The 12,464-nt window shown below is 40.4% G+C and overlaps 1 protein-coding gene across 3 annotated transcripts; it reads left to right on the forward strand.

Moving 5' to 3' along the window:
* Positions 1-744: 744 nt before the first annotated feature.
* Positions 745-10,995, forward strand: STRIT1 (small transmembrane regulator of ion transport 1). Of its 3 annotated transcripts, XM_049802884.1 has the most exons (5): positions 745-769; positions 3,537-3,639; positions 4,435-4,510; positions 10,291-10,390; positions 10,486-10,995. In XM_049802884.1, exons 3-4 carry the CDS (start codon positions 4,498-4,500, stop codon positions 10,383-10,385), a joined length of 108 nt encoding a protein of 35 aa, XP_049658841.1. In that variant the 5' UTR covers positions 745-769; positions 3,537-3,639; positions 4,435-4,497; the 3' UTR covers positions 10,386-10,390; positions 10,486-10,995. The 3 variants fall into 3 exon arrangements, with proteins under 3 accessions (XP_049658841.1, XP_049658839.1, XP_049658840.1); XM_049802882.1 differs by lacking the exons at positions 745-769; positions 3,537-3,639; positions 4,435-4,510 and adding an exon at positions 5,518-5,813; XM_049802883.1 differs by lacking the exons at positions 745-769; positions 3,537-3,639; positions 4,435-4,510; positions 10,486-10,995 and adding an exon at positions 5,518-5,813 and having other exon boundaries at positions 10,291-10,405.
* Positions 10,996-12,464: the final 1,469 nt, after the last annotated feature.

Raw genomic sequence — 12,464 nt, forward strand, 5'->3', positions numbered from 1 at the left:
GCATCTCATTAGACAAATTTTCCACACATCTATTTTGCGAATGCAATAATCTGATACTTTCTCACATGTTAGTCTGCAGGTCACAAGAGAATATGGCAAAGTAATAAAACAATTCAAGGCATTTAAACATGGCTTTTGATTTGCTAGTAAATCAGTTTGTTGTTTGTTTTTATTTTTAAGGAAAAAGCTCAATTGAAAGAAAGGTGATATTAAAACAAATAGTACAATATTACAAAGCTATAAAGATTTTATTACTTGAAGCATTTATTTTGTGAAGATGAGTTGATAGGTCCCTCTAATCTAAAGCAGTGTAGCCTACAGTTGTTTATATGAATCGTATAGTATTTGTAAAACTGAAAGCATTTCTTTGCCAATCTACTGAATGCTGTATGTAGACTTTCTGATGTTAGAAGTATGGCTAACTAAAATATAAATTTGACATTCTAATATTTGATATCTAGGTACTAGTGAAATTACAATTAGAATGTACTCTAAACATATTGGCTATTTAAACAATAAATGTTGCCCATTTTCTTTGCAAATTGGGTGGTATTTTAGTGAGGTGTTCTGACAGTTGCTTCCCAAACATCAGATACTAAATCACTCAAATTCAGCAGAAGTAGCATAGCAAATGCATCCACGTTGTTGTTTCCAAGCAGTTGATATTTGCTTTCTCTGTTGTATTCCCAGCATCCCTCAGAGGGGACTGTGCTATGAAGAAATCCTGTCTCTGGTACAAAAGGGGAAGAGTTTGCCTCTTAATGAGGTGGTATGTGATTGTTTATAGCTAAATCTTTCCCTAACATACTGTCTAAGAAAACAGCACCAACTCAGGGAGAGGAAACCTGAAGCTCACGAAGCTGAGATGTTTGGCTCTGGCTCTGCGATCTCCGAACAAGCACAGCCTGTATTTCTGCTTACCGTAATACCCTGTGTGTACAAACACAAGACAGCGGGTGGCTGAGGGATGCAGAGATGCTGTAGTTTCTTATGTTAGACCTATGCCCATTATTGTTACAGGAAAATGAATTACCAACAGCACATTGTGGCAACGTATCTGTCAGCCTTGTGGCACCGGTATTCAGTTAGCCTGCTGGAAAGCTCCTATATAACCAGTCTACCTGTTAAAGAGCTGCACAAACACATTTCTGCTAGTGTTGGCTTGATTTTTCATGTTTTCTTTAGGATTGAACTCTGGCTTTAATTTCCCCCTTGCCCGTTAAATTTCCATGCTCGTGCTCGAGGGCAGATGCTGTGGGTCCTATGTTTCTTGTGGCAAAGGCGCTCGCTGACACAGCAGCATCGACAGCTCCCCAGGTCTTCCCTGGCAGTTTTGGTGCAGAAGCAGTTAAATGCCTTGGACGAGGATGGAGGATGGTGTCAGATCTTTTAAACCATGGCAGGCTCATACAACTCCTTTGTACGACTGGAGGAACAGCCAAAAGATAGCTATCAGTAGAATAATGAGATTTGTATTTGTAATATGAGGTGGGATACTTCTGAGCACAGCTAGGGACATTGTTTCTTCTAACCCTTCACCAAAGCTTTGGCACAAACACAATCAAGCAGCCTGCAGAGGGTTCTCGCCACTCCCCATGGCCAGCGGCATGTGCGGCTACGCTGGGGAACAGCAGGAGCTTGTGAACGACGGCATTCATAACTTCCAGCCAGCCAATGAATCCAACAACAGCCTCTGCTGGTTTTTTTTTTTTTTCCCCTCTGGCAAAGTCCACATAGATCTGAAGAAGAGAATTTAATATTTTCTAAAACGTCAGTACTGTTTTTTCCCTTAAAAATGCTTTCTCTTCTGGAAAGACTTGCAGCCGTGCTGGCTTACTCTGTTCCTTTTCCTCATTTTGGCCCTAATTCACTTAAAGTACTGAAGGCATTTAAAGTGCATTCCTAGCTTTGAGCAGTTAATGGGACTGAAATCAATGAAGCTGCTCGGAGACTGTTTTAAGTGAGACAAATCTGTCAGCCTTCAGTTCACTGAGGTATTCTAAAAAGGAGATCTCATTTCTGACCAAAACTAACCATCCAAGCCTAACTCTGAATATTGAGTATTTCATCATCCCAGCACAAACACAGAGGAAAAAAAAGTACAAAAATTATAATGTAATTTGGAACACAAATAAAAATGAGGGAATTGTTTTTCTTTTGTATTATTCTTCAGCAGGCAAGAAAGTAGATGCTTTTTGCCACAAATGATTCTCTTGAGTTTTTTCATAAGCATTGGGTAATCTCCTTGATTTTATATTTTGAAATTGTCCCCCTGCTTTTTTTTTTTAGGCTGTTGGATTGAGATCTATTGTAGAACTTACGTCTGCAGTTCATTCCTCCATTCAAAACAGAAGATGTGTTGTTTAAAATAATGTCTATATTGTTACATGATTCTTTGCTGCAGTTACAACTTTTATATCCTTAACCTCATGCTTTAGACTTACAGAACAATACTTACTATGCTTGCAGCTAAATTAGGGTAGTAGTTAGCAAAACTGTTGTGAACAGCAATGACTTTCTGTCCTTGCTTAAGGCAACTAGGCCTGGAAAGATCCCAATCTGTGAAGGTCAGATTGTCTTGTTAGGAATACATGGTTCCTGGTAGAAATTATTTCCATTAGATCAGATGTATATATAATTAGCAGAACCAAAACAGATAGGATTCTTACGGGAACCGCTATGCAGCCAATGAAGTTATTGTATCAGAGAGGTGTTTTTTTCAATAAATATATTACACAGAACAATCATATTTCTTTTTACAACAGGTTGGATCTTATCCCAAAAAAGTCTGCTCTGTAGCACAGCTGGGCAAAGAATGTAAAGCTCGTATTTTATTCTTGTCTCTCAAAATGATGTGATGCACTGAACTGTGCATGGCATAATAAAATGTTATGTAGCCCTGAGTTTCTTTTTACAAGTATACCCATTTTGGATAAGCAGTAATGAAATCACTTTCCTGATGTGGTGCTTGGGGAAGGGCAAGCATTTTTTAAGGAGACCTGTCTTGCTCAAGAATGCAGAGGATGGGTGAAAGCCAACAGTGAAGCCATACTAGGCATATCCAGTACCAGAAAATTTCAGTACTTGGAGAACTTGCCGTTTCAGTTATTATATTAGCATACCCATTTGAAACCAGTGGAAATCTTTTGACTCGTTTCCCTGGGCAGATGAATGTGATCCTTTGAGGGGACTCATTGAGCCTTTGTTGTGAAGTACCTGCAGGTCTGGAGGTGCTGCAAGTGCTGTCACAACCGCTGGGAAACAGCCTGTGGGAAATTCTAGAAAGTAACAGAAATTCTGCTGGTTTTAAGATGATGTTGAAATTTATGAAAAAGATGTTATCCCGTGATTGCTGTTAATTGGTAGACAGGAGCTGCAGGTCCCAAGAAAATCCTTTACGTCCTGTGCTCCTACTAGAAGAAGTAGGAGTCTGATCCTTCAGCCAGCAGAGTCCCTGCTCTCAGCAGAAACGTATCGGTGTGGACCTGGTGTTAGTGGGCAGACAGTAATGTTCAATGTTTCTGTTGCATCTGCAGAACTGGAAATTATGCCTCAAAGTACCTGCTCTGAAGCATCTCAAAGTACAAACAGAAACACAAGAACCTAAGAGACAGTGAGCACAAACTGACTGAGGAACAGGTTGGTCAAGATACTGATTGCAGAAACTGGTGAAAACTTCCTTGGGTGACATGACTTGGCTTCAGTTATTTTTCTGTAATTGTCATCTTAGAATTCATGCTAACCTCAAAAGACCAAAAAACAAGGACTGTTTTTAGTATGCAATGAAATCAATCTATACAAAGCTAAATTAATCAGTGATGTAAACCAACTGTCTTCAGTAAAGTTTTGCCAGAGTTGAATGCTGCTCAATCACATTGTGTATGTTAGCATGGTTTCTAAGATACTGATCACAGCAATACAAATAATTGTATTTAAAATATTCCACTGCCATTGATTTTTGTTGTTGTTGTTCATTCTAGATGAAAGTACTCTGCAGTTAGACACAAGTCATGTGTAGCCTGGGGCCCATGGTTTCCATTCTTGCATCTAGGACAAAAAATATTATTTCTGTAAAAATAACCAGATATTTAATTGCATTTCCTATGGGTATTTTGAAGGCTGTCTCTCCCAGCTGTTTTGTAGGTGTAGCATTAGACATGTATCTGCACACTTCTGCTCTGCCTCTGCAGTCACGGAGTGGGCAGGGAACTGAGAAGGTATCCCTGGAAAGCAGCTCCTGTGTTCAGGAACAGACCTTTCCTTGGTAGGGGCTGGGATTGCATCTCCATTATAACCAGTTCTAGTCCTTTGAAAATTAAATACTTGAGTTATAAACCTGCTTTAGAACAAGTTAGATTGTGTTGGTATGAAAAGCCAGTATTTTTTCCACCTGGTGCTCTACAATCTAACTTTGGCTCAATTCCTTTTTGTCAGGCTGTCTGATAGGAAAACTCCAAGGAAGATGTGATCTCCACAGCCATTGTAAGAGAGGAAGCAATGCTGAAGAAAGGTGATAACTGAAATTTACTTTTTTAATGTAAAGTATTTAATCTTTAATCAACAAGCACATAAGAAAGGGATAATCTCTTTTAGAAGATCTGCATAATGTGTTTCTGAGCACTGTCTTGTCTTGGAGCCCGCAACCAATTCCTCTGATCTACACAAACATCCAGATTAGAACTCTTCAAAACATCCTGTGCACCTGTTATATGGAATGGCTTTTTAACAGCATTTTGTGTCCTTTTCCATTTCAGAAACACCCAGGAAGAATCCCTGTTTCATTTAGTATCTAGGCACGGCTCTGAAATGGGATTATGTATAAGCTTGCTGAATGTTAAAGAAAATGTCCTCCTGTGCCTGACAAAAAGCATTTGGTTAGGGGCCTTTTGCTAACATGTGATGCACCTGTGTGTTCCTCTGAAAGTTCTGTACAGGACTTCATTTTCCCTAATAAACTTTGAATGGGCTTCTTATGCTTATTGGTCAAAACCTGTGGCCAGGATCACTCCAAGGGATCTTTATATGGAGCTCTCCTTTTATGCAATACAAGCTAGTGTGCAGTTTGTTCTTTTGGCTCATATCTGACACTCATCTCCATGTTTTGTCTCTTCTGAATTGGAGACAGTTTGCAAGGATTTATGCTATTTAGGACAAAATCATTCTCAGATTATTTTAGGAATGTTCCTCCCTTGAATTTTGTTACCCAGTACCCATGGGAGTAATGAAAACCTGTGACTGCACTGTAACCTTCCAGAGGGAAGATGCTAAACATGCTTCTGTGCTTTGTGGAGTACAAGATACGTGATGATGCTTAGCAAGTAACTACTAACTATAGAAATACATATACGAGTATTACTGTGTAGGACTTGGCTTGGTTTTTTGATAGGAGAGGGACGAGAGGAGATGTGTGAGACTAAGAATGAACTGGAGCCCTGTCATGCTCTAAATATGTGGATGCACATAAATATTACATGAACATATCATGTGGTGTTTCATGGCTGTAAAGAGACCATAAAGCAGTTTTTGCCCTTGTTTCTCTCACTGTTCAAAAAATGATCCCTCTTTATTCAGCTTTCTCTGAAACAGATGTGCAGTTGCAGGAATAGGAAAAGGTAACCTTGAATCGCTTGAACTCCTGCCTTTTTAGACAATTGAATGCATATAGCCAAAAACTGGCATCAGTGAGCAAGGCAACTGCAGCACGTTCCACATATTGCTCTATTTAAAGCATCCCGAGGCTCACAAGAACAACTGCAGAAGCAAACCTTAAAACTTGCCAATAAAACTAGCAGAGGGGGGAATGGCAGAACCAGGTAAGATGCACAGTTAAATGTGAATGTAACAATGTATTCTTAAAACTTATAAATCTGAGCAATGTAATGTGAAAATACTCAGCTATTTGTATTCTGTATGATGCACTACATATTTTAGTTTTCAGTAAGTGTAATCACTTTAAAAGCTAATTCTATTAACAGCAATGAGTTTAAAGTAGCTTGGCTTCCTCCTGTATTTCTGAATGCTACCATTTTTTTTCTCTTTAGTTTTTTCGTAGTTGTAATTTTAATTTGACTAGCAGTTAAACAGAACTGTGTAAAATAAGTTTTGTTTGACGGCGTTTTAAATATACTGTCTGTGTAGCTGAAATCTGAGCATAATGCTAGGTTAATGTATAATAATTTAGATTTTAACCCTATAAAGCTGAAGTGGCAGAGCAAAATGAAATTTTATTAATGACCTTCTCATTATAAGCACATTTCCACTTTCTCGAAGGAGAAAAGCAATTTTATAAAAAAGCATTTTATATTAATTGTCATTTTCTATTTACTTCACTTCAGAGGTTCAGATGATGAAACAACTGTAAGTTTAAACATGGTGTTAGCTCCGTACACAGTTATTCAGGTAGTACTTTTCCCTGTAAAAATAATTTTTTTTATACAACTTCATAGATATATTAAAAGCTTTTAAAGACTTTTATCTCCCTTTTTTGCACCACTACCACTGGTATCTAAGAAGGATAGCAGAATTCTACTAAACTCAGATACACCAGGATACTAAATGCTGTTTCTTAATTTTAGTTTTCATTGATATCCATAGAAATTATACTGATACTGGTATTCCACCAGGAATTAGTAATTAACCATATTTTGCATTGGTAGGATGTGTATTGTTATTTGTGTTTAAATATTTTAAAAACAAAAACCAAACAAAAAAAGCAATGTGGCCATAATCACTGAGACGGACCAGCCTGGCACCAGCACCGGCCCTTGGGTGCAGCGAGAGACGCAGCTGGGCTTGACTGCCTGCTGCCCGCGCATGCCTCCAGCCCAACCCCAGGTTAGAAATGGTTGGGCAACCTCGCTGAAATGAATAACTGCAGGGTTTGCGTGACTTCTAAATATGAAGCTGGCAAACGCCATCGATACAAAAGCCTGTCCAGTTCTGTGGTTAAATTAGATATTGAAGCACCATAGCTTCTATAGGCAGCGTGTATGAACGGGGAAAAACTTGTCTGTTGGGGCTGGCAGCTGGGAGACATGCAGGAGATGTGGTCCTCTGGGCATGCCCACGCATTCCCTCCTCCTCTGCTCATCAGTGTAGCGTTCAAGCTGCCATCCCAGTGACGGGTTAGTGGTTTGGTTACGTGTGTGCATGTGTAGCCTACGTGAGAGAAAACGCAAAGAAAACTTCTGTGAAATTCTGAGGCATTTTGGAGTAGGGAACATAAGACTGCGAGTTTGAGCTTGACAGGCCTGGGCAGGGAAACATTCCCTTCTTTACCTGTCAAGCCTCTGCCTGTTTAAAGTAAGTGGGAGCTTTTTCCACCTGGTATCTTGGGGCACCCTTGTCAGTGCAGTCAGGCCCAGACATTTTGGGGGTGAAGGCAGCTCAGTGAGACCACAGGCATCATTTTTCCCTTTGTAACTGGTAGGAGTTTTGACCAACTACAGACAGCAAAACCGTGCCAACTTAGTTCCGGATAAAAGATAAACCCCAGGGGGGGAAAAAAAAAGAAAAATAAGATAGTGATCAGATGAAGTTTGTCAGTATATTTAGGCTGTATTTAGCTTGGAAACCTGTGCTGCTGTATCCTGTAGTTGAGAGATCCTTGGCTTCACGGTAGTGCTTGGGCATCCCGTGGTGGGCAATTCCCAGGGCTTCTGACCTACAGAAGCTCAGAGCTCAGGAGTCTGTTTATCACATGCAGAGGAACCCTGCTGTAGCACAGCAAAAGTGCTGTGTGTTCGCTGCTCTGACCAGCCTCTTTCTGTTTATTTTGAGATAAATTCATGTTTGAAGTAGAGAAAAATTACTGTAATAGGGGAAAAAGAAAGTAATTTGTAGCTAGAACGCCAGCTTATATACACAGGTCACAGTAAGATTCCTTTATTTATTCTTGCTGCCATCCAGAATTGGCCTTTTTATTTCAGCAGGCTCTGGCTCAATCCCCGGAAGCCAGGGTTTGTTTCCTTGGTCTGTTTGAAAACAATACTTGCGACTGCAATAACCCACATTATTTCCCTCAATATTCTGCTTGCATGTGCATTCATTTAAATGGTGATTATAATGAAAGCTCATGTTTTAGGGTTTTAGCTGGTTACCTGCAGGTGTCAGAAAAGATTTGTTTCTTTCCAAAACACAGTTGCTTTTAGAAGTACTCTGTTTCTCTGCGGCTCGTCCCCCCACACCCTATCTGCACCCCAGGCTGGAAAGCAGACAATGCAGATGCTCTCTTTCTGGCTGTTGGTGCACACAGCCTTGCTCCATGGCGAGGGTAATACCGATTCTTGGGTTTAGACTCAGGATAGTTTTCTCTTGGACCAAATATTGGGACCCTGGAGTTAGTCACCTTCCTCTGAGGCCTTACGAAGGGGTTACCTGCTTAGATGTCTGACCCAGCCAAGCCTGAGCCTTGCGCATATCTCACGTTTCAGTCTCTCCTGCTCGTGGCATAAAATATAGTCTTCCAAGCAGTTGCTTTATTTGAACTTGAGTCTTGGGGTATCTGTCCTGTGACATATAGGAGATCAGAGCAAATGATCTCATGGTCATTTCTGTTCTTAAACTATGAAACACAAGTACTCCCAATGGCTCCCATGAAACTCTATCCCTTGGAGCCAGCTGCTTGCTGCCTCATGACAAATGCTGGGCACAGCATTCCTGCTGACCCATCAGGACTTGCCTGCCTCTCTTATCTTACTGCGTTTAAACTGGATCTCATAATACAAAACACCACATGCAGTAGACACAACGGCAACTTGGCAGAGCTCTGTCAAAACTCTTCCATGTACCCCAAGTAGGATTCAGCCCTTTATTTGTAATAGGACCTTTAGAAAAATGCCAAGTGAAGAGAAACGATTCCCAACAGAAGTAGCTTTACCTTACAAAGTGTCAAAGGAATAACAGTCTTTAAATGAAACAGGTAAGGGACTCCCCTGTGGCCAAAGGGCACTCAGTTTCAGAGCAGGATTTTATCTTTTTGCTGCGTGGTTGCTTATCTGTTTAATATTTTTATGGCAGTACATGCAGATTTTCTATCTATATGTTCTCTCTTTCCCTTTCAGTAGATATACCATGCAATATCATGGTGAGACATGTTTGTGTTGTGCATAGCTTTAAAAGAGCAATGTGGAAAACCTTAAATTATTCAGCATCTCTCCAAAATCTGTCTGCTTGATCTAGTGTGCAAGGTGTCATGAATAGTTTCACATTATTTATTAATCCTTTCAAAAACGTGGAAGGAAATCTTTTAACTGCAAAAGATGTGGTTTAAGATGTTGTAATATATTGGTAGTAATATGATCTCAAAGGTTGATATGCTGCTTTCTGGCAAGCTTCTGCTATTTGCAGGAAACTGATAGATGGGTCTTTGAAATTCTGATGCTGTATAGAAACATATTTATATCAAGCACTAGTCGTCCTTTCTGCATGCTCCTTGAAGAACTATTGCCTGCACTGGACTCCATGTCTCAATGTAATTTTTTAGCTTGTTCTAGGACTAGTGGGCAATATACAGGCTAGACTTCACGTGTTTGTGCCTGGCCCGACTCAGCCAGGCAGGTGGTACATTCACATTGGAAACTCTTACATTATTTTCCTACTTGAAGGTGGGGAACACCCTTGCAGCAGGGAATTACATCAACCTTAACTACCCTGTATCGCTGCAGTGACAGGGTAGGAGAGGGCTAAGTCAGGCACTGTGCACAGAAAGCACAGAGATGAGCTATGAATCCCTGACACACAGCTGCTGGCAAATGTCCCTTTGGGGTGTGGGAACTCGTACAGCACCCCCTCATTGCAGCCCCAGGCACACTGATCTTAAATGGGTGAGATGTGAAATAATCGCTGTATTTTTAATCATCTGTTGCCAACCTAATGAGATTTCTAGAAGGCGCTGCACATGTCAGGGATTGAATCCTGAATCTGCCAGGATAGCTGATATCAATAAAGCCCAGTACAGATGTTCTCCTGATGACCTGTGGAGACCAAGGGCAGAAGCGTGCTTGTCTCCTCCCTGTACCCTGCTGCTTTTGGAAGCGCTAAGCCTTGTACCTATCTGATTGCAGAGACCATAGCGTGGAAATCTCTTTGGGCTTTTGCTATGTATTCTCATTAGAAGGCCTGCCAAGATACGGTGACTCCATGCTAAAAACAGCAATCATAGATAATGTGGCCCAAGCTCACAGATATCTTTTTGCTCTGTGATAATCATGGTTTTGATGTGTTTAATTTAGTGAATTCAGCATCGATGTAATGTGGCCTTCATGAAAAAGACCATCTCTTCTCTTTCAGCCCAAGTCCCGCTTTCACGTCTCGTTGTACCTATACTTCTTGCAGTTGGCTGGATAGTGGGTTGTGCACTGATGGTTTACATTGTCTTCTCTTGATAGAAGTAAGTGACTTCTACAGTTATCATATACCATCCATGCTTTCTTTGGTTTGCACTGCCACCTTTTAAAATGTAATTCTCTTTGTTTTACAGGACAGAAGAATTTAGAGTTATGTTGATTAGAAGAACCTGGAAGTTAAATTGAAATGTCTGATGACTACAATATGTATAAAATGAGTTATTTTTAACATCAACACTGTAAACATGGTGTACACTTTTTATCTACAACAAAGGTTTGAAATGCTAATTAGAACATTGGGAAGAATCATCAAACCAATTCCCCAGTTTTCAAATGTTTTGTAATTGTGGGAGTAGTTTTGGAGTCCAGTGGTAGGTCAGATACCTGCCTGTTCTGCAGCCTGCTTTGTTGTTGCCACCCTCAATTTAAGCACTTTTGGAAACAGTATTCCCAGAGTTAGTGATGCAGTGGTGGACAAAAAAGTGAGTTAACCTCATTTGTGATAATGTGCCAAGCTGGGGAAGAAGTATCTCAATGTGTTTGGGAAAGTTTTAAGTGAGTTAAGATTATTTTTTAAGTTTTGTAGTAAAAATTAAATTGCTAAACTTAAAATATTGTGGTGGTACACTCTCCCTGTCCCAAGATCTGAAGTATTAGTGTCTAAATAAATTTTCTGAAACTACATTTAAATTTCTCATTTAAAAAAACAAACAGTCATACAAGCATACTAATACATAAAGCAAAAAAAAGGCCTTTAGAAAATGAAAGGAAGACAGGGCGAGTTACAAGGAAGCAATGCATCCTAAAAATGTATGACTTAGACTTTCTAAATCATAAAACATTTGGGTTTTATTTAATAGTATGTAGATAAATACCAAATTAACTGCTGGTATCTTCTGTTTACATGATGTTCAGGGCCCAATCTTGTATTTTTCCATTGGCAACCAATCCGGTTCTTGTCAAATTGAATGCTGCTGGACTCAGCAGGCACTGAAATGGATTGAGACCATGTAGAATTCCAGTCTTGTTTTCTGGCATGCTGGCAGCCTCCCTCTGCTGGCACCAGCCGGAGTGCAACCCAGCGAGACTGGAGAACAAAGCTAGAATTCAAAATGGAACTAAATAACTAGTCTGGAAAAAACCGCAATGCAATAGGTGAAAATTTAATTCCTACATCTTACAGGAATTGTTAAAAAGCACAAATATGGGACAGGAAGCTGCTGGCTGGATAGCAATTTTCAGAAAAGAGCCTTGAAATGCCATGTATGACAGCCTGAATTCAGGTCAGCAATGTCATAATGTTGGTGTGAAAAGTGAAACTTTGTCTGGGGTGATTATGAGAAAAATGGCCTGAGAGATGCATGAAATCACCCCCTGCTCTACCAGCAACGGTAAGGCCTCCCCAGCTTGCTGCAGCTGCCTTGGGCACCACGGGAACCAGTTGTGGGCCAGTGGGAGGGAACTCGGGGAAGAGCAGCAAGGGGGAACTGAGGTTTGTAACGTTTAACCAGTGAGAAGATGAGCACACTGGAGTGGTTCAGCCTAAGAGCAGACGGCAGAAAATGTAAGTCTTGAGCATATCAGACTTTTTGAAGGAGGAAGGGAATAATCTCTTCTTGGTGATAAACAGGCCAAGAAGTAATGAAGAAATAGAAAGTAAGATTCAGGCTGTCCAGGCACTGAAGCACTGGAAGAAATTTTTAGGCATAATAATCAGTATTATTATTGATTACTGGGAACCTTTGGAAACAGATGGACAAACATCTCTCGGGCATGCTGCAGGAGTACAGGTGATCCTGCCTTGGTGCCTGAGCGCGACAATATTTGACATCTCCTTATTCACGAGTCTCCATGACTATTAAGTACTCGCATAAAATTCTGCAGGACTGTTTGCAGAGAAGACGCAGAACTGATGGTAAGAAGAGGCAAGTACTACTTCCAACATTAAGCTTTTGGTATACATGGACAATGTTTTAATACTGGTTGCAGGATTAGGAAAACTCTGTATAACATTGAGTAGGAGCAGCTCACACAGGTCACGTAGGTAAAGCCATGTGAAGAAAGGCAGCAGTGCTATTACAGCAAGGAGACTGACGAGGGGGGCTAATGTTCAGATGA

Source organism: Accipiter gentilis, chromosome 6 (assembly GCF_929443795.1).
Source record: "Accipiter gentilis chromosome 6, bAccGen1.1, whole genome shotgun sequence".
Classification (NCBI taxonomy): domain Eukaryota; kingdom Metazoa; phylum Chordata; class Aves; order Accipitriformes; family Accipitridae; genus Astur; species Astur gentilis.